Raw genomic sequence first — 25,144 nt, 5'->3', positions numbered from 1 at the left:
ACTACTGCGAAGTTAAGGTTCGGAACACTTTTGAATTATCAAGCAACAATGGAATGTTGAACTTCTGAAGTTTGATTAAGAACAGTTAAGTCTAAGTATTTAATTTTAATTAATTTATAAATCATGGTAAAACCGTTACATATATTACACTGTTTGCATAGCATTTTGTTCTGCCTCCAACGGGTTTGTGGCGAATAGGATAACGCTTCTGCCTACGGAGCAGACGATTACAGGTTCGAGTCCTGGCAATCTCGGTGTTTATTTTTACAGATCTTTTATACATCATAAACGAAATCAATCCTATAAATACAATGTTTGAATAATTTTGTTTTGTTGTTCCAATTACGGGCATGTGGCGTAATGGATAATGCATTTGTATTCGAGGCAAAACATTGCAGGTTCGAGTCTTGGAACGCTCGTTGCCAATGTTTGATAAAGATTCTTAGTATATAGAAGGGAAAATTCTTAAATAACAGACTTTCAATGAAATGTGCACGTGCTGGCTTATGGTTTAGAAATAACCTTTTTTCAAAACCTATACAAAATGGTTAACTAAACTTTACACTGAGAGATGTGCCTTTGCTAATCTATTGCTGTAAGGTTTTTTTGTCAAAAAAATGCACCCCCTTGGTTGCGAAACCTTGGGTCTAACTCTGAAAATTCTTTTCACGTCGTAATGTTAAGCTCCGTAGAGATTAACAATAAAAGTTAGGATTGAGTATAAATAGAAAATCCCTGACGCGATTTTCTAAATTATGGGTCATTTAAAAATTTTATTGGACAAGGTTCAGTGTGCTGTTTTTATTTCAGGCCCAGGTCAGGATAGGTGAAACTATCTCAGGGCCGTAAGTAAGCACAGGACACTGGACATTGTCCAATAAATATTTAAAATGTTCCATAATTTTTATTTAAAACTAAAGGGGTCACCGGACGGTTGACCAGTAAATTTTTCCGAAGTTTTGATGGCTGACCATTGATAAAGGATGCGTGTGAAAAACATTCGTCGCTCTATAGGATGTGCAACTCCCTATACTAAAAAGTAGAGAAGTAGATACTAGCGTCACCAGGCTACCAGTGCTGGAAAGCATTGCGTGAAAAATAAAATGTAATTAATACAAATTAAGGCTGAAGGAACAGATATTATTTAAAAAGACTTCGTTTGCCCAAGCCTTAAAAACAAAACGACAAGAGTTATTCCAGTTGACTGAAGCGTGGATATTATTTATTTCTATTGAATTTTAATGACAACCCGTATTTTACTACTCTTTAGAATTTAATTCAATCACCTGATTTTACTGCTAATGGATTAGTTTCCTATAAATTAATTGAAATAAAAAATTACTTTTCTCAGATTTTTCAACAACAGTTCCATTTTCCAGAAACATTTTATCGTGCAGCTATTATTTTGAGGAATATCGTGTAAATTTAATCAAATTGACACTTTCTTTTTTAATTAACGGGAATTTTCCTTTCAAATGGTTTTAAACACATCAAGTTTTCATAATGTTGTCAACTAAACAGCAACTCAACCAAGACTTCTAAAATCTTCCCCACAAGTAGTGATATACACAGTTCAATAATTGTCACTGTGCTTAAAGAAACGGACCCCTTTATTAACTATAAGAAAGGTGATAACAGCCCCCTTTTGTATTCGAAAAGACCGCATATAATACATTATTAATGAGAGTATTATTTGAAAATTAAAGTAAGTTCTCCCTTGAAAAGAGAACATTTCAGGAAACGGAATTATTGTTGAAAAATCTGAGATAAGTAATTTTTTATTTCAATTAATTTATAGGAAACTAATCCATTAGCAGTAAAATCAGGTGATTGAATTAAATTCTAAAGAGTAGTAAAATACGGATTGTCTTTAAAATTCAATAGAAATAAATAATATCTACGCTTCAGTCAACTGGAATAACTCTTATCGTTTTGTTTTTAAGGCTTGGGCAAACGAAGTCTTGTTAAATAATTGAATATGCTTTAGAGAGTAGAGGGTGTTTTAAAAAACTGTTACATTAATTAATGGCTCATTTTTAAGCTGTAAAATTAACATGTTAAATAAATTTTGTTTCCTTTTCTATTTTTATACTAGAGCTATTTTTAGAGTCTGTAATAAGTATACATGCCTTTAATTAAAAAATATTATAGGATAATTCATTTACTCTTTTGTGACTTAATTATAGTCCTTCTAGAGATAATTTTAGAAATTTACCGAAATAAGCAACCGTTACTCTTCCAAACGAATAAAAAAACATGACTAGAAGCGTAGATAAATATTAAAATAAGCTACCCAATCATTTTTGACAAGTTATGTACTTTGAAATATTAGTCTAAGGTAACGGAAATGAAAAATTCCTAATGTATTTGGAGCTGATAGGTGAAAAAAACAAGGCGACTATAATAGAGAAATTTCTTAACATGTCCTAAATGACGAATTAATCGTAACACTGTTTCGTGTGTTTCTCAGGTTTTCGAGTAAAAAGAACTCACACATTTTGATTTATGGCAGGTGAAAACACCCTGTATAATGGGGAGAGAAAATGTTAAACTTCCCTCTAACAAATTCATAATTGACTTGTACATATATATTTTTAAAATTAGAAATCTCTATTTAGCTAGATGGTATTTAAAAAAAAGCCATGTATATAGCGGGTTTAGCTCGCCTATATTGCAATACCACCTGGTGTTTAACATTGTCAGACATTATGCAAGGACTGATCGACAGCGACGCGTTACCCTTTCTAGTAACGTTGATTTAAAAAAACTGAATGGTCAAGCGACGGTGAAGATTTAAAACGGCCGACGGACAAAGACAAACAGTGAGCTCAAGAATTACAATATCAAACTGGTCCTTAGTTTTGCTAATTACCCGAATAAGATGTTTTATTAATATTAAGGCTGTTAATTTATTCTGTAGTATATTAGAATAGGGTTATAATTAACTTGGCGTAATTATATATAAGTTCCAGTTTAAATAGTTGCAATAATACAATTGTGGTGAAATTTTTTTTATTAGGAATTCTAACCCGTCTTTGAAGCGCTTTTATTCTCAGAAAGAAATGTAAGTAATATATTTGATATAAATGTATCCTATGAAAAACATTAACATGTACAAAAATGGGCCAAGCCTCGCTTCGTGCCCTCTCCGCCGTAAAACGTTCTGAGATCCCATGTAGAGCCAAGTCTGCCTTTTGTTCTCATTAAATTTCCAATTGAACAATTATGTTATAATTTAAGTCCTTTTCCTAATTAATAACCAATATTCTTTGACTCTATCATAATTATACATCTTTGTTCGTATCAAAAATATCGTGACTTGGCAATCGCAGGTAAGTAATATTAAAAGGAAGTCAAGGGGATATTCACTAAATCGTTTAAGGTCGAGGGGATATGTACCAGTTTGTAAGATGAGTCATGCACAACCCTATGTACATTTTTTGGTGAGTTATGCATAACCCTATTTACAAGTTTATAAGGCGAGTTATGCCTACACGTTTACAAGGTAATTACCTGCGCTTGCCAAGTTACGATATTTTTGATACGAACAAAGATGTATAATAATGATAGAGTCAAAGAATATTGGTTATTAATTAGGAAAAGGACTTAAATTATAACATAATTGTTCAATTGGAAATTTAATGAGAACAAAAGGCAGAATTGGCTCTACATGGGATCTCAGAACGTTTTACGGCGGAGAGGGCACGAAGCGAGGCTTGGCCCATTTTTGTACATGTTAATGTTTTTCATAGGATCTCATTTCTTTTTGTAGACTCTCTCGTTATACTTCGGTAGTTATATTAAAACAAGACCCTCTCGTGGTACTTCGTTTGCCAATATAATCGCTAACGTTTGTCCATATTTACGCTGAATTACCCCTTTCGACCCGCAGAGAATATGCAATAAAGATTGTACGCGATATCCTAATAAAAGAATGTAGCATCAGTTACGACACATTTCTATTAAACTACTACTCCTATTAGCTTTAATATATGTTTAACTTTCGGTTAACTTTGGACCATTACGTCCTTTCATCAAGAACACACACTATTTCTGTTGAAAAGACGGCAGCGCCATCTAGTTTAAAAATAAAGAACTAAAGAACAATTTTATAAAAATTTCGGGATATTTTAATTTTTCTGTGCTTTGTAAAATAAATGAAAACTAAATCCTGAATTTTAAGTTTCTATCTCCTCTAGAAGTACCTTAGAATTTTGATGATCGGTGAGTGAGTGAGTGAGTGACAAAATAAGGTAAATTTCACCTGCGATATTTCGAAAAATATATAGGGTTGGAACTTCAAATTTGGAAACTATAGCTACGATTGACAGTCCTCGCGGCAAGCAAAAATTCAGACTTTTGACTGTAGCCATCACGAAGTTACAGTGGGCTTAAAAGTGCCACGAGTTGCTTCGAGAAAAGGATGTCAGTGCTAGACTTGGCTGCTCCCAGATATTATCATTTTATTAATGTGCTTGAAACCTTTGTATGAAAACTAATTGTAATTGAATTTTGTATTTAACGTCTAATCTTTCCCTGTTTCCATGTTGTTACTCACCTTGATAATATAGAGTTTTCCGCGAACCACAACTACCTAATCTAATTGAAGGCATAATTATTACATTACCTGAATGGCACCCTGAGATGTCTGTGTCAGACTGTCAGTGGTTTTTGTTTCTCCGTTTATTTCTCGAGCTAGGACATTGATGGCCACACAGCTCCAAATGATAATGGAATGAATTGAAAACAAAATTAAAATGAACCAGTACAAACTAAAACAAGAGATAAAGAGTTATATAAGTGGGCCGCGTTGAGAAATAAAGGTTATGACTGGGGGTCGAAATGCAAACGTGCAATTTCAATTTACTTTTACTTGAGTGGCTTAGCGAAGATTTTTTTGTCTTGTTATTCCTCCGTAATTTATGTTCAACTATACAGGTTGTAATAAAAATGATATTTACATGTACTAACGTTGTTAAGATTTACTTGTAATTATTGCTTTGAATTATACATAGTAAAGAAACATGGCAAAAAAACTGAAACAGGCGCCACATTCTCAAGATGAGATAGAAACCTTACTGACTCATCTGGAGTTCGTACGTTCGTTGGTACTGAACGACTTTGGAAAGACGCCCGCAGAGAGGAGAACGATGTGGCACCAAATAAATGAAGTCCACCAGCAAAACAGAACTCCCGAAGAAATAAAAAACATGGAGCAACTTAAAGGTTGAGGTTAGAAAGAAGGGCGCAACCATTACATTACAAGGGAGTCCCGTAAAACTGGTGGGGGGACAAATAAAACGCAGAGACTGATACCCATTGAGTCGAGGGTTGCCTCTTTGATTCCGAAGGGATGTCGATGGAAGGCATTCCGAATGCTTTCTATTTCGGTGCATCTCAGTTTGGGGTAACTGTCCCTAAAATGTAAGTACTTATTTTGTCATCATATAATAAACCATAACGGATATGGGGAAAATTCTGTAACGTTTTCAGTGAGTTATCATGTAATAATGTAATGTTAATACCCAAAAACTCAAACAAAAAGCGGTGTTGTGTCGCGATTACGTTCGTTCTTCTAAAAACAACAAGATTGTCAAAGTTGACGTTTATCGTTTTTCATTTTCACGAGTGGTAACTTAACAAAAGGGTTAAGTGACCGCTGTCTTGGTAGTAAAATTTAAATGTTTTCATCAGCACGAGCGGAAACGCGAGCCATCCACCACTAATTGCCTATTTATGCTGACCTTCTCAATCGATAGTTATCACTTGTGATAACACGCTAAAATAGCTACAGAATTTCCCCATGGCCTGAGAAATTGTTGCAAACTGGAGTGTGCATTATGTTCTAAAACAATTGCAGGCTACCTACTGACGCCTCTCGTGCTGAACCCTATAGCTGCACCGATAAGAATGCACCTCTTATTGAAGCCAAAGCATCAATATCAGCTGATGTAGCTTCGTTTTTTGCAAATTATGGTAAGATGGAATGTTTCTAATGTCTAGTAATGTATTGATAATGTCACTGACATTATTTCTTACAGTTTCAGATCCAGGAACAAGCTGCTCAAACAGCGGTCCTTCTTTTTTCAGTAAAGATCTGGAAGCATCTACAGCAAGTGACATAGCTTGGCGTTTTCCACATTTTGTTCAGGTGAAAAGATGCTAATGTCTCGTAATGTATTTACCATGTCATTTTCCTTTAGAATTAGATCCAGGAGCATGCTGCTCAAACAGTGCTCCAACTGTTTTCAGTGAAGATGCAGAAGAAAGCTGCTCAAACAGTGTTCCTCCTCTTCTCGATGAAGATAGTCTCAACCGCCTGCCACTTGTAAGTGCTGCATAAACATGGTTATAACAGTCGTTTTTAAAAGGTAGAAGTAAATACAAAATATTCTCATCCTTTTATTTGACTTAGTGTATTGAAGTCTAACTTTGAAATTTTAAGTTAAGAGGGGTGATTGCAATTGCTTAGTCAGATTTCCAATCAGACTTTCTATATTATTTCTGCCGTTACCTTTTCATTCTTTACTTACGTTTTTTCTATATTACATCCTTTATTGCTATTGTTTCGGTATGCACGGCCTTCCTTTGTGTCGGATTGATAACACTTGTAAACTTTCTTATAGCTGAGCCACAGCCTAAGTAAAGCAGGAAAAGAGCATTACCGTAATGAATGTTTGGAGGAAGAGCAGAAAATAGAGGAGGCTTTAGCCTTGTTCGCGTCCGCTTGGCAAGCAATGCCTGACTTTGACAGGGCTAGCAAGAAAAGAGAGACGCTTAGGCTGGAGAATGAAAGGTTTAGGCTCGAAACCGAAAGGATTCAAGCAAATAACATGGCTGAAGCGTAAAGACAGCCGACAAAGGGAGGGTTCCTGAAAACAATCAAGAGTAGTTTTTACGGCATGCTCAAGCGAAGCATTTAACGTTTCTTTAAATTTCCCATGAACGTTTTCGTGGCGTTATTTTATTAGCTTATGTTCAAGTAGAACTCCTTTCATTCTTAAATATTGTATTTTTCTTAGGTATTTCATGAACTTCTTTCCCCTCATTTTAATCCATGGTTTATTTATCATTCACTCATCACATCATCATTGTAATCTAGCGGTTGCCCGCGGCGTCGCTCGCGTGTAATAAGAACTTCCATCAAAATGATATAAAGAATGGGTAGATTTTACTGATGACTAATATTTTTGTAGCACCCTAGGAGCAATGGCACTCGGCCTTGCCTGACAGCCCATCGGGACATATTTATTACTTTTCACGCGGATATTATTCCATAAAAAAGGGGTTTTTTGATTTCTAGCCGTCATTTAAAAAGATGGCAACAAAAAGAGCCCGAAAGACCATTCAGCCCGTCTATAGGTTAAAGAAAACCTGTACTAAATATTTGCGAAATCTGTTGAAACGCGCGGATTTTGCTGCATAGAGAAGATTTTTTTTTATTTCTGGGCGGCATTTATTAGGATGACTGCGGATTGTAAAAATCTATCTTAGTACGCGCCTACTACTTATGAGTAACATTCCTGAAAATTTTCAGCCTTGTAGGGCAAGCGGTTTAGGGTGGGCGTTGACTATCAGTCAGTCAGGACTTTGATTTATATAGATAGAAGATTACTAAATTATTATTATCTGCATGCTCAGTTTTGCGTGTACCAATTTTGGGGTCTTGTCAAATTGTGAGGTAGGATATAGCCTACTTAGCGTTAATGCAGCACCGCCACTGCCAGTGCTTTCACAAATTTATTGTAATTTGATACGTTTATAGCTTTCAATAAGAGTATATGTTGTTATTAAACGGGTGGTTTACAATGAAGGCGCTAAATGCAGATAAAATTAAAACCTAGTTTTGGTTGCACGTGAGGTTTGCAAAATAATCTTACTTTTTAGGTGTAAATTATCGTCACTTATTTCAATGTTGTCTTCTGAATTTTTCACGTTGCCTTTAAGTGTTTCATAATTTGCTCATGCGGTTACGGCAAGTGCTTTGGTACAGAAATGGTACAACATATCAAAGTGTTCTTTTAATACCATATATCCAGATGCAGTGAATGCTAATTCAAAGTTGTGCAAAACGTTTAATTGCATATTACAGTAGCATCGTCACTAATGATTGAAGACGTAACTCTTTTATCTAAATTGAATTTTCGTTTATCAATTTGTTACGGATCTCGCTTAAAATATTTGTTGGAATTACACCTTTAAAAACGGAAAAACGTTTGTACACAAATTTTGCGCCATGCTCAGACTAATCTTTCAAAATTTCTGTTTCACTTCAATTTTTTAGAACATTTGGAACTCATCTTCTGTTTCTAAATAAAAAAAAACTGAACTTCTTTTTCCAAAGCACTAAAATTTACGCTAGTTCTCCCGTCACAAGTGCCAAAGAAGTGTAACGTACCTCTCATTATGTGATTGTGACAGAAGATAAGGTTGGCCTGGGTCAATTTGTTTCCAAAACGTCCAGCCGCTAGGGTCGATTTGCAACATGGAAAAATGAATCGTGTACGTTGTGAACCTTTCAGTCGTGTGGCATAAACATAACCCCAAAAATTTAATTTTTGTTTATTAACGTTCTTTTCATAACGAATGTCGAAACGTAAGCATCGAAGCAGTTGAATGAGGTGTCATAGGACAGTAATTGTTAATTTTTTCAGCCCATTAAAAACGTAAAACTAGCTACCTTATGGATGAAAAAATTCATAATCAGCATACCTCAATGTACTCAATCTTTAGTTATAAACGCGTATCACGTTACATAGAATTGATCCAGCGAAGGGTCTCATGAATGATGGTAAAAGCTGGAAGGCTTCGTCTCCCAGTAAATTGTGAGGTACAATGATGTCAGTACCAGGTTGATTAACGGGGCTGGGAAATCAACTTTTCTATTTTCATTATCTATCCAAATCCCCCAACATGAAGGGTTCTCAATCTATAATTACCATCTACTATTGCCATAAGGACAGCAGAGTTAGTGGATATTTTTTAAATAACAATTGAAATTCCATTACTATTAAGAAATTTTTCCATTTAGTTTGTAGTTATAGAAAACAAAGCCAGTTTTTTTGGATTAAAAATTAAGACTTGTTTTCAGTCTACTGCACCAACACACAGGATGATTTCACACATGTTAATTTGGTTGTTGTCTTCAAACGAAAATTAATTTTCTAAAGATAACTGTTTTAAATACGTTATCTTACCAGAACGTATATCGAATTAGGTGTTAACCAAATAGCTTTAAGTGTCTGCTTTACTATGTTTGATGCCGTTGTTATACCAACACGAATGGCGTAAGCAATGCTAATTAAATTTTGCTCTACATAAATAATAGTCGGTTTTAAAAGAATATTTCATCCAAATACCATAATATGAAATCAATACCGGAGTGTCAGTGTTAAACGTAATTCTGCATAAAATGATGCCATTCCTTAACAATGAGTGTAATTTCGGACTTATCAATGATAGAAGGAAATCAATCTTCGTTGGTGACATACTTGTGAAGTTATGGTAGTCATGTTTAAGCACAGCCTTTAAATTATTACGACATGATTTAAAGATAAATTTTCACTGTTAAGGACCAAGGCTTAGTGAAAATCGACCCACAATTGTGTTAAAATGTCCTTTAGTTTTCCGATTTCTACAATTGGATGTACCCACTTCCTTTTTGTGTGACATATAGTGTTCGTACGGGGACCCCGATCCCGAAAACCGAGGATCCCCGACCCCGACCCCGGTACCTAACATGTAAAATGTAGTCGGGGTTTTTTTTCGGGGTTAGATTTTGGTTAGGTTATTTTTAGCAAATTATTTTTTGTCCTGCGCCAAAAACAATCATCTCATTCGTCTCAAATAAGTGCTCCGCTTCTCCTTTATGAAAAAAGGGCAAGGGGGTAACTAACAACAAACAAAATACAGTAAAAAGTAAAAACAGTCACCAAAATTCCAAAGTTCACCATCCATTCAATCGTAGCTGCGTAGCTCGGAAAGTCGGAATTTATTGGGCTTTTTTACAGTTTCTTCATTCTTGCCTACTAGCTAAGAGTCACTAGCTAAGTGCGATACGAAATTAAAGCTTCTTTCCAAACACCCAGAAATTTAACGATTTTTTTTTATCATTTTACCAAAATTTTTCAGCATGCGATCATGTCTTACCCCGACCCCGACTTGTTTTTTTCGGGGATAACCTGGCCCCGACCCCGATTAAATTTTTACCCCGTACGAACACTAGTGACATACTTGTGAAGTTATGGAAATATCGGTAGTCATGATTAAGCACAGCCTTTAAATTATTACGCATCGATGTGACACCGATCGCAGCGGCTGGAAGAGCAGGTTTTTTCGATGAGAATAGGATTTATGTCGTCATTAATTGAAGTTTAACATGGCGAGTAATCCAGTCCAAAGCCACTAGCGAAACAATAAAACATTTTTCTTTTTTGGATCTTTACGATTCAACTGCCATTAAGGTTAATTCATTTAATAACAAAAATAACAGTTTTCGATTCAATCCAAGATCTCTAGCAGACGCCATCATGGAAGCCATCATCAAACACAACAGAGAGAGAAAAAAATCGTTCAGTGACGTCTGACGTCACTCTGACGTAGCGTTCGGAAAAATACACATCGGTAGCGGTAACGGCTTTTTCCGATTTCCAGTTACTGAATGTAGCCACTATATAGCTCATCAGCTTTCATTTTATCAGAAGATAAATATGCGTAAGGATACTTGAAGTTCCCAGTTAAACTTCTAATCATTATTTACATAACGTGCGTGGCTAATTTTGGTGCTTTTCCTTGGCTATCATTAAATTATTCAACTAACTTTCTTATCTTGTTCTGAGTATCATTGGAATTAGTAAGACAACAATCTCTCCTGTGCTAACACGATAAATAAGGTCCTGTTAATTACTCATTTCATCGATCATAATCGAGAAGTATTTTTGGTGGTCTTCAATTGTTTCATACTTCATTGCGTCTCTCATTTTTTGAATGGTCTCGTTCTTAAATCCACTGTCAGCCCTTAGATCTTTTGAATAGTTGTATAAGGTCGTTCGAGCTGGAAGCCTAAAAACCTCTCGTAACGACTCGTATGTACTGGCTGTTTTACTTCTAAGAAAAATTCACCAATGAATAATAAAGCGGTGTCACTTTTTGGGTTTGGAGCTTTTGGAACTAGCAAAAGAGCAGCTGCTGATGAAGGAAAAATCTTTGGCACTTTCCAGGAGTTTTAAAAGGATTTTCTGCTATTGTTTCTATTATTTCTTCATTCTCTTCACCGCTTAATTCAACACCATTTTTTTAATAGAGCCGTTAATTTTCCTCAACAATGATTGGTTTTTTAAGGTTCGGAACTTTGTTCCTTATATTTAAAGCTGCTTGCTTAGCCCTTATTTTCTCCATATCCAATTACGTAGGGTTGTTTGTTCGCCATAATGACGTTAGCTTTCTTGCGTTTGACACGCCTCAACAATTGTATTCGTACCAAATTCCACCTTGGACACCATACTTTAGCTTTCTCGGTCAAAAGTAGACAATTATTTGAACGGAGGCTGTTTGATTGATTGTAATATTAAGCACTACGGTGGCTAGAATGAAATTATGGTTCAAATTTTGGACCAATTATACCCTAGTATACGCGATATCTCAAATCTAACTAGTTTAGTATGTTTTTCAACCCGTTATAAGTACAAATTCTTGTACCAAAAGTGGCATACAAGGAATGTTGCGTATCCAATTCCTTGTCAAAAACAATAATCTTGTTGTTTGAAAATTTCCAGTCTTACTATGGGAATAATCAGGCGACGTTTGTATAAAACTAATTTGTCAGATTCAAATGAAACTGACCACGAAAATTGTCTCTCGCTTTCTTGGTATTCAGAAAGCTTGACCTTGAATCTTTGAAATTTAAAGGCAATTCAGCTATACCACATTTGCCATCCATAGTTACTTGACCGAAGCAAGAGTTCAAATCGACTACTTCACAATTTGTTATGTCATCAGCAGGGTTCATGAAATCTAGGGTAATTCATTGCTAACACCACCGTTTTAATTCACAGATACTTGACCGGGGAAAGAGTTTAAGGCTTCGGAATAACTTAACCCATCAGTAGGGTTTTGGCAATCATGCTGTGGAATATTATCCTAAAACATAACATAAATATGATTTACTGGTTCTAAATAGCAAAATAAAAAAGTCTTGCGTCTGTCAATGATGTAAAATTTAAATCCATTTTAAAGGATTCATCAGTCGCAATCAACTCTTTTGAAAAACCTACTTCGAAATTTGTTGACTTCAAGTTCCTTTAAAGTTTTTAGCCAGCTACTTTGGTGAATTTTTTTCATCTACTAAGGGATATGGATTTTCCTTCGTAGGCCCTTATTTATCAATGTGCAGGTTGCAAACATAGTGATGAGGTTTTAACTCCTTACAGTTATTGTTTCTCTATTAATTACTGGAACCCATCTTTTCCATACATCGATGTTTAGGCACAGGATAAAAGCAAACATCCTTTCTGTATCTCGAATTACTCCTACATTTATAAAAAGACCAATACTTCACCATATTACTCGCGTTAAGCCTAAGCCGCACCCGCGTGCCGAAGCCAAAGATACGCGGCCAGTTAAGAAATTTGTTACAATATTTTTAAATTATTATTAGATTGGTATTTCCATGGTACTTGTGACTGGCTTCAACCAATTTGAAGACTTCACCGCAGTCGAATTGAAAGAAGTATTTCGTATAGCAACCTCGAACATTGTTAAGAGTTACTAATAATTACTAATAATCGCCAGCACCCTTTTCGCCTGCCACCGGATCGCCAGCACCCTCTTCGCCTGCCACCAGATCGCCAGCCCACTCTGCGCCTGCCACCGGATCGCCAACACCCACTTCGCCTGCCACCGGATCGCCAACACCCACTTCGCCTGCCACCGGATCGCCAACACCCACTTCGCCTGCCACCGGATCGCCAACACCCACTTCGCCTGCCACTGGATCGCCAACACCCACTCTAGAATTTTGATGAAGGAGGAGGTCAGGCATTTGGGTCTGAATGCCTTCGCCTCGAGATAACAACATTTCCCAGGCTTAGGAATAAAGATGACCTTAGAGCGCTTCCAGTCACAAGGTATACAAAGTCTATAGATCGTGCATAACGGAGAGATGAGCCCGCCTGCAAAAGAAGAGGGAGGACACCATCGGCTCCTGGAGACTTGTAGGGCTCAAAACAGTTGAGAGCCCAACGAAGCCTAGGAATCGTAACAACCTGCGTGGCTACAAGCCAGTCCTCTTCGCCCTGACGGAACAGGGTAGAGATAGTCAGGTCTTGTTTGTTTAATTAAAGTAGATTCAGCAAAATGGAACCCCAGCATGTGCTTGAGAGTCTCAGCCCCAGACTTAGTGTACACACCCTCCTGCAACTTAATAGTATTAAGTGGATGTGTGTTATCGTGCGCAAGGATCTTCATGACCCTAGCCGTGGCAGGGACATTGGAGACTTGCTCACAGAAGGTCCGCCAGGAGTCTTTCTTAGCAGCTCTAATGGCCCTGTTGTAGGTACACTGAGAGAAAAGTACCCAGTTTAAAATACAGGAAGTTCATGGAAACTGGTGTTTCCATGAATTTCTTGTCAAATTAACGGGATATTCCGTAATTCTAAAATATAGGTAGCAACATGTTATAAAAACAGGTTTTATGTTTGCCAAAACTGCATTTGTAGACTGGTGGTTTTAACTAATTTACCAAGTTAAAAACACACGTTTAAAACCAGTTAAAAATACAAGAGATACATGTAAATAGCCAAGAAATTTTGCATGTTAATTATACCATTTTCATGTAATATTTACCCGGTCGGTGCCTCTCAGATTAACATTGAAAATCAGTATATTCTACAGCATTAGCTCATGTAACAATATCATGAGGGCTAATGATATATTTTACAGGATGAAAACGTAACAATATCATGAGGGCTAATGATATATTTTACAGGATGAAAAACGTAACAATATCGTGAGGGATATTGGTAGATTTTACAGGATGAAAAACGTAACAATATCATGAGGGATATTGGTAGATTTTACAGGATGAAAAACGTAACAATATCATGAGGGATATTGGTAGATTTTACAGGATGAAAAACATAACAATATCATGAGGGATGTTGGTAGATTTTACAGGATGAAAAACGTAACAATATCATGAGGGATGTTGGTAGATTTTACAGGATGAAAAACATAACAATATCATGAGGGATGTTGGTAGATTTTACAGCATGAAAAACGTAACAATATCATGAGGGATATTGGTAGATTTTACAGGAACCAAACTGAATTTTTTAATAGGCGTAAATCTGTATATTCTATAGCATAGGCTCGTGTAGCAATATCATGAGGGATATTGGTAGATTTTACAGGAACCAAGCTGCAATTTTTGAAAGTGCTACACTTGTATATTCTATAGCATAGGCTCGTGTAACAATATCATGAGGGATATTGGTAGATTATACAGGAACCAAAACGCAATTTCAAAAAGGTGTCCCGTTTATAGTGCATTAAAACCCTTGTTTTATTTAGCAGTACAAAAACGTAAATTCTGTGAAATATTCCAGTAAAACCTCCCTTGAGAAAGTAGATTAAATTGTCAGGTGTTAAACTGCATAAAATAAGTACAGCTTCTGTAAATACTACAAAAATACTTATGTCCAGGTAAAGATGCATTAAGAGAGTTGACTAGAATTTTAAATATATTCCCTGTAAATTTCTTAACTAAATTTTCTAAATGTTATGAACTAACATGGTATTTCCACACAAAGCTGTAAATTCCAAAGATATAAAGTTGAACTATTCAAGTTAACAGATAAATTAAACAAAGCCTTTTGGGTTTAATGAACAATTTCAGTTTACAATAATGAAATTGTAATTTAAAGAAACATGACATTTTATTTTGAAAAGACTACATTTGGTTTATTTAGAAGAGCCCAAGGAATTCTGAAAAGACAAACGATAAAAAGTTTATTATGGAGGGAAAGGTACTATTTTCTAATTATTGGAAGGCCATTGTAAGAAAGTGGGGATCCTTAGCTTCGTATTAATTTAAATGATTCCATTTTCCTGATTTGTTTTCACGATTTAAAACTTAATTATTTAAAAAACGTTTAAGACTAATTTTAGATAATTCATTTAGAAATTAATAAATGATTTACTACAGCCTAAAATCGTCAGTAGCGTAAGTTTGCAATCACGCGCTTCAACAACCCGCATGGCACTACGTCTAAAGGGAGCGTGAAGTTCCCAGGCAACCATTTTTGAATCGATTTACTTTGTTAAAACTAAGTCTTCCGTTAATTTAAATATGACTTAAAATAAACCGATAAAAAATTTCTTTGGGCAGTTTATGCTCTTTAAAAAAAATCTCACGCGAGCGCAGCATCAGTCTACACTGAAGCCATTTTTGTAAAACATTTTTGAAACTTTTAAAAATTTAGGTTTGAAGCCAAAACCTTTTTAAAACTTCATTAGTCTTTGTTTAACCGTGTTAAAATAATAGAAATTCTTTTTCCCAGAAAATTAGGATTGAAAATTTAACTTACAGATTGTTATTCAGTCCAATCGATGTGAGATACTTTGTTCATTAACCCAGTGAGTTTTGAATTAATTGCAGTCTTAATGGTTGTACTATTTGTACTTATTTTTGCCAAATACCTGAAAATTAAATATTCATTGATTTATCACAATCGCCATTATGCTATATTTAAGCACTCACAAAAATGATCGAAAGTACATACCTTTGAAAAAACAAAAATGTTGCAATGCATGACGGTGGATATTTTATATTAAACACGTAGAACGTGCTAAAATAGAAACATAGTGCTGAAATTAACTCATTTCCAGGTAGATGGTCATTTATAATCTTCTTGTCAATGCTCACCATCAACTGGGAAGCTTTTCCTGTGCCCATTTTAGAACCTAAAAAGAGCAGATTTAGGTTATTATTGACATAAATTAAGGTCAGATTTACAAGTTAATTTTCAAATATACTTCACCCAAAATGATAAGAGCTGGATGAATAGGAACTTTTTTCTCGATTTCTTTCTTATCAGTTCCAGACTAAAAAATATAAGAAGAGGTAATGTTAATTTCTGATGGCAGAACTAACCATTTTTAGTTACCTCAAAATGAAAAAATATGTCCGTAGCATTTTCATGAAAGTGTTCCATTATGAGTAGGATAACTGCCCCGGCCACTAAATTGTTGTCTTTTTCTTGGCATAGCTTTAAATTGGACAACACTTCTACACATACAGTCTTTTTGCTTTTAGCAAAAAAATTGCAAAAATTATTGTTCCTTCTTTCAAAAAAATTATGAAAGTTTTTTTCCAAGTCTTTTCTAACTAATTCTTGTACATGAGCCATGGCTCCGTGAAATTCAAATAGATACGGCCATTTTTTTAGCAATTCATCGACATTTGTGCCATCGTTAATTTCCATTCTTTGCAGAGCATACGTTTGCTTAAATTTTTCCATTAAAACACCCTCCAAAGGATGATTTTCCATTGCCATTTTAACTAGCTCAGTCCTTAGCTTTTCTAAAGAGACTTCGTCAGCTTCATTGATCTCAGGCTTGAAATAATACTCTTCACTGTGTTCTAAGCTCAAACGACCCTTTTTAGCCGGATCAACATCTCGAACTCGTGGCATTATTTTTTCGTTAACCCTGGATAAGTTTTCTAGTCTATTATATAATTGAATCACCAAGCTTCCGTAGCCATCATGACCATTTTTATCCTGTATTATTTCTCCATCAACTTGGTCCAAGACTCTTCCTGGGAAGCTCTTCATAAAGCTTTGTGCCAAACTTCTCATGTCCTTCCTCGATGGACGTAAACATTTTTTCAAAGATGCCTCGACAAGCTGACGGACGACTAAATGTCGAATGTTTTCAGGCAATATGGTTGCCTTTTCCAGGTGATTCTGCACTTGTCTTGTGAATATGTCCGAGGTCACTTTGTATTTATCAGACCAGGATGGTTGAATCCCTCCATACTTAAACGAAATAAACATTTATAATTATACATTCAAGCAAACATGGTTTTATTGCAAGTAGAAAAATCGAAGAAAATCGATTATTTTACTCTTCAACTTCCAATACTGTACAATTATATAAGATTTACAACTTACTGGTTCTAGAGATTTCCTCTTGTGTTTAGAACCACTGGAACATTGCGTTTCAAGAGGGCCAACGTCGGCGCAAATAGTTACTTCAGGATCTGAAATATTTCAAAAAAGAAAGACTAAAATTAAAAATGCTACAAAAGTATATGTTGACTTGCACTATATGGTCAGTAATTTGAGCTGTTTGGGTAGGGTTTTCGTTCTAATCGTTTACCCCCATGCAAACCCTTAAAGGGATGGTGAAGCATTGAAACAAGTTGCTTTTATTTGATAAAGGAAGCTATTAGAAATCCAAAGCCATTAATAAAAAAACTTACCGGGGCTAGAAGACGGCTGACGGACCCCCTTTATATACTAACCTAACCAAACAAAACCTAACCTATCCTATTAGGCTTAATGTATGTTAAGCCTAATCTTCTAATCATTATAGGGCAATATATAAAGGGGGTCCGTCAGCCGTCTTATCCCCCTTAAGGAAACATTCCCGTTATTTGCAAATTATTTTTTAAAGTCTGCAACATTAGGCCTAAAAGAGCTTCCGCATATTGTACCGCAAATTCTTCCTTTTGATTTCATTTGCCATATCATTTCAAAAGCACGCGACGCCCATGAATATAACCAACTGTCGTGCGCGAAAGAATTTGCGGTAGAATTTCACGTTTGAAAAGGATAATATTAATATAGAGGAGGCTCTTTTAGGCTTAATATTGAGGACTTTAAATAATTATTAAAAATAAACGGGGATATTCCGGTGCGTTTTATAATAACTCCTTTTATCAAATAAATGCAACTCGTTTCGTAACTTCATCTTCCCTTTAAACATTGAGTATAAACCATTGTGGTAACGAGAATGGCCACCCGTTAGCAAGCAGGTCTGTCTCTTCTCAATGCGAAGATTTAAATTTCATGATCAAACTGATTCTGACTATATTTTTTTAATATACAAATTTTTAGAGATACCTTCATTCAAGTTTTTTCCTGCCGCTTGTTTTGCATTTGATATAAGTTTCCTTATTTGAAGTGGCATTAGCCTCGATGGTTTTAAATCATCTTCAGTTAAATATTTTAAATCGCAGACCTTTTCCCCGCCTATATCCTTCAGCAGTTTCGTAATTTCTTTTACTTCATCCCATGTCAAATTATGGAGAGAATTTTTGACGAATTCGTCTACCTCGGTGAATTCTTCAATTGCAGTCATCTAATGAATAACAAAAAGTACGGCATAAGACCTTTGGCATTTAAAATTGGCCTACAAATAACTTTAGTTTAAATGTACCATGGATTTTTCCCTTTTTGGGAATTGGTGGAGTAGTTATTTCAGTCCTTTACTTTGCATTAGTTTTAATCAAGCCATAGGATGATTAACAGAGTGCTTAAGCGAAATCAATCTTTTTCCATAAACGTGATAGCTTGGCAGTGGATAAAAGTCTGAGAGATCAGAAATCTCTACTACTACCTTTTTCCCTATTTCAGTCAACTCATATACATGTAAATTAGGTAATGAAGCTGAGTTGTAAAGGGACACATAGCCGATCACGGTGGAGTTTTTATAAACTATCATGGTTATTATCTCACCAAAAACTATGTAATCTTCTCCCGATTCAAAAATAACAAAATTTCCTTTTTCATAGGATGTGCCTTTAAAACCCAACTTGTCCGCTAACACAGTATTTTTTCTATTAAAATTCCATTTAACACTTGCGAGATGAATTTCGTTACCAAAAATATTGTGATTAAATTCTTTAGTTCTAGTAAGCTCAATAATTGGCGGAAAGGGTGTTCCAGATAAAAAATAAGCCTGCTGAAGTTGATGTTTTTCTGACAAAGTTTTAGTGATATTAATGAAGTTTTTGGTGTTTTGAGCGTATCTTTTATACACTGAATGTTTGCTTTCGAAACGAAGGGTCCATAAGCGAATTAAAGGACCAAAGTGGAGAATAAGGGACGGATAGTGGTCAATTACATAATGGTGCTTAGCTTTTAATTTATATTCAGGAAACTGCTCCACCAAAGCCATTTTATATTCCAAAAGCATGCGCTTTAGTACCACTACTTCGGTTTTTGATATATTCGGAGATGTTATGATTTCAACTACTTTTTTCAATAGCAAGTATAACCCCCAAACAGGATCAGAATAATCTTTTATTTTCTCTTTGAAAAGTAGTGATAAAAGTCTTAGAAGGCACCAAATTTGGGAAGCATCGCCAACTAGTTTCTTAGAATGACCTTTCGCCACACACGGCTTGTTTCCCATATCTTTCCCCAAATACGAAAATTTCAATATTCTCCAGTTGTAGTAACTCCAAGAAAACCATTTTTTTACTACAATAAAGTAGGACAAAAACTGGTACAAGTCGTATGCCACAACACCTTCGAATAGGTCATGCGCTAAACATGGGGCCAGGCCGGGATTGCAAACATGAAAGTTTTCAAGTTCATTAAATACCGAATCGACTTGAATACCGCGGCTAGAAATCAGCTCTTTGTTCAAATTTAATTTTTTCACGTCTTTTTTGTAAGATTCGGCTGTCCTTTCAGAGAATACTTTTCCATTTTTTATGTCCTGAGCCTTAATGTGACAAAAACGGCAAATATACCCATTCGTGAAGTTTCTTTGAAAGCCACCAATTTCGTGATTACCTAAGTTATCTCCCAAGAGGCTAGTTACTCTCACCACATATTTTTCTCCTTTAAATAAAAACCCATCTGATTCTAAGGTCTTGAGGTCCATAACGAATCTCCTTAAACAACGATTAAAACCAAAAAGTTTAAAATTTGAGTCTTTACATAAAAGAACTAACTGCATATGATCTACGGTAGACCTAAACTCGGGTGGTATATTTACTAGAGTATAATAAACTCCGACTATTTTGTGTAATGTTTTTGCAGAACCCAGTGGGTTGACTGTTTCAAAAGCATCTTGGAATATTAACAGGTGTAGGGTTTTTTCATTTTCAATATAATACTTTTTAAAAACTTTCCCGTGTACAATATCCTTTAAAATCTGGTCTTTCCCATGAACATAGGTAGGTTTAGGGAAATTTATAAGTTTGGAAACATCGTCATTCGACAGAAGAGCGGTCAACGTTTCACTTATTTTAACGTAGTGATAGAAACATTTATCACCTTTTTCATGTCCTACCAATATCTGAACTGGTTCTACATAATTCATTTTGTTTTTGTAAAACTTTTTCCTCAAATGTATAGTTTTTAAATCCTCGTTTGTTTTCTCCATAAGGGAACTTTCGGAGTAGCTATTGAGGACCTTAGCTATAACATCCCTTGGGATTCCATTTTTTTTCTAGATCTCTTTCAAGTTTTTTAGCTGAACAGGATTTCTCTAGCTGATTTAAATTTGATATTTCTTCCGCTACAAACTGAATTGTGGAATTTGGTAAAAACTTTTTGGCCTGAAGTTTAAGGTAAAACAAGCCAAGGCTGGTGGCAAACAAATCATCCGATTCTGGTTCAGAATTGGAATGATTAGCTAAGTGTTCTCTTTCATAATCTAATTCTGCGTGAGACTCTGGAACATTGGCAGCCATATTAAGAACTTCATTATCTTGTTCTGCTAAATTTATCGTATCGAGCCTATCTTGGGCAGAAAAACCATCAACTTCAGTTAGTGTTTCACGCTTTGCTTTATACTCTATTTTATGCATTCGATTAAAGTGGCATCTAAGTGAAGTCAGATTTGCATACCTTCGAAGCATGCACCCAACTACAGGACACGAAAATATTTGTCCCTTATCCCGATCATGTACTTTGAAATGGAGGGAAAGGTCTTTTAAGAGCCTGCAATGGTAATTGCAAATATTGCAGTTGTATCCCGGATGATTGGGTGGAGTTTTATTCAAAATATTAGAATCGTTATTCGAGGTGGTTTTGGAATTTAATAGTGACTTGTGGTAGCGGTAAGTGTGTGTTTTAAAAGTGTCAAATTTATAAAAAACTTTTTCACATGATGGTAAGCTACAATAATATTTCACTGAGGGTAGATGTTTATGATAGGAGCAATGTTTAAAGTACGATTGGAATTGATTAGTGGTAAAATTGGAGCAGGTTTTCATGGGACACGTGAACCACATCTGAAAATTAATATAAATCCTATAATTTCTCATCGACCACGTCACTAAATACTTTCCGAGTAAGTCTAAAATAAAATCCTAAATAAATATTTTGCTAGTAAATTTTTGCTAATGAATAGGGCTTTTTATAAATATGAAATCGAACCCAGACTTCACTTTGCCTCTAACGTACCGGTAAATTAAACCCGAGGGGTCGGGCATTCCTACAAATCCCATGCGTTTTACCAAAAATACCCAAAAAAAATCCAAAACCCATAGAGTAATGTCAGACTGTCAGTTCTACGTATGCAAACGTCATACCTTAGTTCTGGCGAACTAAAATGTCACTTTTAAGAAGGAGAAATATCGCAATGAACGGGCCTTGATAGATATAGGAGGCAATGGCATGATCTCATTTGCCAATTCCGTTAAAGGGAGGGTGAAAAGGAAAATAAAGTGATTTCAGAAGAAAATAGGGGAAAGTACGTATCTCTAGCTTTAGCTAGTGCAAGTCGTCCCTTTCTCGTAAAAAAGCACTTGGCGGCCCAATATTTGAATTCATCCAATCAGAGAGAGGCAACTTTCCGAGGGAAATTTTCTTACATAGGCTACCACGTGTAAAATAACTTAAACATAATTTAATGTAACCCCAAAAATTTAATATTCAAAAACTAAAAATTCACACCTAAAATTTAAAAAATTAAAACCTAAAAAACCCAAAAACTAACGTAAAGAAAAAATCTGTTTATCTCTCTAAAATCTAAAAAAAGGGTAGTTTTCCACTATTATAATCCCTAGCGGGTTGGTTCGAGAGGCCAAGCACCTCTCTCTAAGCAGAACTTATAGAAAGAGTGACCAGCCCGTAATTCCCCTCCGAGTGTGGAAAACTTTCCATTCTTAAATTTTCGTCTCCCGCAGGGGAAACGGTTAGCGAGAACCGAGGGGTCGGGCACTAGCCAAAATCCCATACATTTTCATTGAAATTCCGAAATCTTTAGATACGTCCTATAGAATACAGAATTGACAAATGAAAATCCCTCCTACATTATATTACTTTCAAAATTCCGAACAAAAAATGCCATATGTCCGACCCCTCGGCAAGAACCCTTCCAACTTTTCCTAGAAAATCGTCAAGGTCGCCCCATTGTTAGTCTCCAACTCTGGATGCTCCTTTTTTACTGGAAGCCGGTCGTCGGTCTTTAACCCATATTAGAATAAAATAATTTCAGAGGAGTGTATTCATCCTGGATTTCCCGCCAAAAACGCAATCATGAAATGGCGCGAAAAAAACCTTAACTCGACGCCTCGCGAAATCCTACGAGATACGCACTTCACCTTATTGGTCCCATTAACTTACTCGATAACTTTTACAATTATGTAGGGGAATTATTGGAAAATAATATTCATTACAAATCCGGTGGACTGGTACGCTTTTTATGTCCGTCCCCTCGCTTAAACCCACCTTAAAATAGTCCGCCGAACACAAAGGGAAATTAACTTACTCTTTTATAAATATGTATGGGAATTATTGGAGAGAAATTCACCCCTTTAATCTAGATTTGATACTACATCCCACTTTTCAAAGTTTCCGATTTCCCCCAAACACAACGAGATTAACATATTAATTTTTCTACAATATTTCCTTTTGATGGGGGTTATGAACATTTTTGATTTAACTTAAGAGCTGTAATTAAAGTGCTGACATACCTTTCTATTCGTTGAAGCGAATTGAAGTTAGGTGAAAATAAAGTTGACTTGAAGGGAAAATTCCACCGTGAAGAATATACCATATGAGCACACTGGAATATTTAATAAATTATATACCGGTATATATATAATAAAATCACATTTCTGGATATAATTATTTTTCGGATGCCGGTACCTTTTGAATAATTATAGACGTTTCCAACCAGGTTCCTTCATAAAACTTCCCAGTTTGTTCTTGACTAAACAGAACTTCTTCAACTTCCAGAATTAAGTCAAGGTCTCAAGGACTGCGGCGGGTGACGACCGATCGCGGAACACTGCTAAACTAGGCTAGTTCCTCTTTACCCTTCTGCAAGATTGCCCTTTGATTGTGCACTGGGCAGCTTTTCTTTGCTTATACAGAAGAGCATTCCCACGTGATTCCACACCCAGCTTTCTACACCAAATGCCCCCCCCCTTAACTCTCCAAAAAGAGGAATTTACCTATGCGTTAGAGGTATAGCTTAGTAGGAGGTCAAAACTTGTACTGAAATTATATAATAAAAAAGACTTGTATTGGCCAAGCCTTAAAAAACAATCGATAAGGTGTTTTTTTTCAGATGGCTGAAGGTTCGGATATTGTTTTTTCCCTCATTAAAAACTTAAAGACAATCAATATTTTACCACTATTTAGAAATACAGAACTAGAAGGATTCGACATAAGGAAAACTGAAAAAACTCAAGCTTTTAAATAATACACATGATCCCAAATCCCTTTCAATCATACCAAAAGTAAAACCCTTAATAACTTTTAATACCCGTTATACAACAACAACAAAAGTCACAACTATTCGAAATTGTTGCCGGATAAGAGCAAAATTTATTCCGTCAAATTTCGCCCAAAAGTAAAAATAAGAAAACTATTTAATTCGTCATTTTCGCGAAATGTAATAAAGAAAACATATAAAAGGGAAATTTATTGTTTCGGTGTTGGCGAGACAGTCAAAGGACAATAAATTTTAACTTGTGTTGTCATCGGTATTTCTTGAAAAAGTAAGACGAACAGAAAATTAAAATTGTCAAATGACGTTTAAGTGAATGTTCCCGTTTTCGATATTTATTTTTTTTATTTTGTTTGTTGTTCAACTTGTTCCGATGCTACTTTTTAATTTTGTTATTTTTTACAAATTCTCTATTTCATACGTTTCACCACAACCTCCTGATTTCTTAGGCTTCACTCCTTGCTCAACCCTAGTGGGGGTTTGTAACGATGAAATAGCGCTTCTATAGTTGCGTCGAAGATCTTCCGTGATTTCCCCTAAAAACCCACACCTGTGAAGCGAAGAACCACCTAGCAAGAGCTTTTGTATAGATTCTTCGAAGGAGGGATGTTATCGTACACCCTGGTAGCAGGGACTTTCACTGGCCTTAAAGGGAGGGTGAAGAGGAAAATGAAGTGATTTTTAATCGATTCTACTAATTATAAGACCTATTCTCGAGCCTATCCTGCATATAGCGAACTAAACTTCCAGGTCACGCGCTCAATGTCGCGTGCTACGGTTATTACATTACACGCAACATTTATCATATCTCGTGCAAAAATAATGCTCGAAATAGAGCGTGCCACGTAACTTTTGTTCACTGAAAGGCAGAGCGTTACGCGATTGGTCGGAGGGGCTTATTTAAAATTATTGATGAAATCTGCATACATTTTTATTTTTAAAATCATTCAGAGGTATTTCCTGGATGTTTTACTATGCAGATAGGTCTTATAACTAGTAGAAAAATCGAAAAAAATAACTATATTTCCCACTTCACCCTCCCTTTAAAAGGTTTATGTCACGCTACTATTTGTGTGCCGGTCGAAAAGACTTTCCACAAATCAATGAAATATCTCTTAAAATGAATATATAAGGGACATCTTTGTAAACAAGATTAATTCTTTTTTGCGGAAACGACAAGCCTTAGTGTTAAAAGTACAAGCATGAATCGTTTTTAAGGAATTTAAGTTGGTCCGGTCGTAAAAACGGGAAGTGTTAACACCTTTAAATAACAGGTATTTTCAGTAAAGTCTTAAATGCAGACTTCATGTAAAAATACCGATAACAAGTAAAATTGACACATCTTAGCATGTGTTTTCTTAAAACCAATCCTCATGTAGAACATACTAGGGTTATTTTGCGGAAACGACAAGCCTTAGTGTTAAAAGTACATGTATGAATCGTT

At 35.6% G+C, this 25,144-nt stretch overlaps 1 protein-coding gene across 3 annotated transcripts; it reads right to left on the bottom strand.

Moving 5' to 3' along the window:
- Positions 1-14,852: 14,852 nt before the first annotated feature.
- On the bottom strand, positions 14,853-23,278 carry LOC149621749 (uncharacterized). 3 transcript variants are annotated; one of them, XM_089853615.1, is made up of 9 exons: positions 23,115-23,278; positions 22,940-23,031; positions 18,126-18,363; positions 17,172-17,260; positions 16,164-17,036; positions 16,038-16,101; positions 15,780-15,960; positions 15,585-15,696; positions 14,853-14,982 (listed from the first exon to the last, which is right to left on the bottom strand). In XM_089853615.1, the coding sequence occupies exons 3-8, from the start codon at positions 18,361-18,363 to the stop codon at positions 15,591-15,593; spliced, it is 1,551 nt and encodes a 516-aa protein (XP_089709741.1). In that variant the 5' UTR covers positions 22,940-23,031; positions 23,115-23,278; the 3' UTR covers positions 14,853-14,982; positions 15,585-15,590. The 3 variants fall into 3 exon arrangements, 1 of the variants encoding a protein (XP_089709741.1); XR_016375001.1 differs by lacking the exons at positions 14,853-14,982; positions 15,585-15,696; positions 15,780-15,960; ... (1 more) ...; positions 16,164-17,036; positions 17,172-17,260 and adding exons at positions 18,442-19,906; positions 20,868-21,253 and having other exon boundaries at positions 18,225-18,363; XR_016375000.1 differs by lacking the exons at positions 14,853-14,982; positions 15,585-15,696; positions 15,780-15,960; ... (1 more) ...; positions 16,164-17,036; positions 17,172-17,260 and adding an exon at positions 18,442-21,253 and having other exon boundaries at positions 18,225-18,363.
- Between the last annotated feature and the right edge of the window lie 1,866 nt (positions 23,279-25,144).

This window comes from Phalangium opilio, unplaced genomic scaffold (assembly GCF_054372755.1).
Source record: "Phalangium opilio isolate 3A_F unplaced genomic scaffold, DU_Popi_V2 ptg000200l_1, whole genome shotgun sequence".
Classification (NCBI taxonomy): domain Eukaryota; kingdom Metazoa; phylum Arthropoda; class Arachnida; order Opiliones; family Phalangiidae; genus Phalangium; species Phalangium opilio.
Note: the sequence above shows the minus strand (reverse complement) of the source record. Positions and strands in the feature narration are given on the sequence as shown.

What these genes read in the sequence shown, in the direction of transcription:
- LOC149621749 (XM_089853615.1), bottom strand. Translation starts at nt 18,363, where the DNA reads ATGACTGCAATTGAAGAATTCACCGAGGTAGACGAATTCGTCAAAAAT. An exon ending in TCCAGCTCTTATCATTTTGG is followed by an intron (nt 15,961 to 16,037) that starts GTGAAGTATATT and finishes TGCTCTTTTTAG; the next exon opens with GTTCTAAAATGGGCACAGGA. An exon ending in ACATTTTTGTTTTTTCAAAG is followed by an intron (nt 15,697 to 15,779) that starts GTATGTACTTTC and finishes TTTAATTTTCAG; the next exon opens with GTATTTGGCAAAAATAAGTA.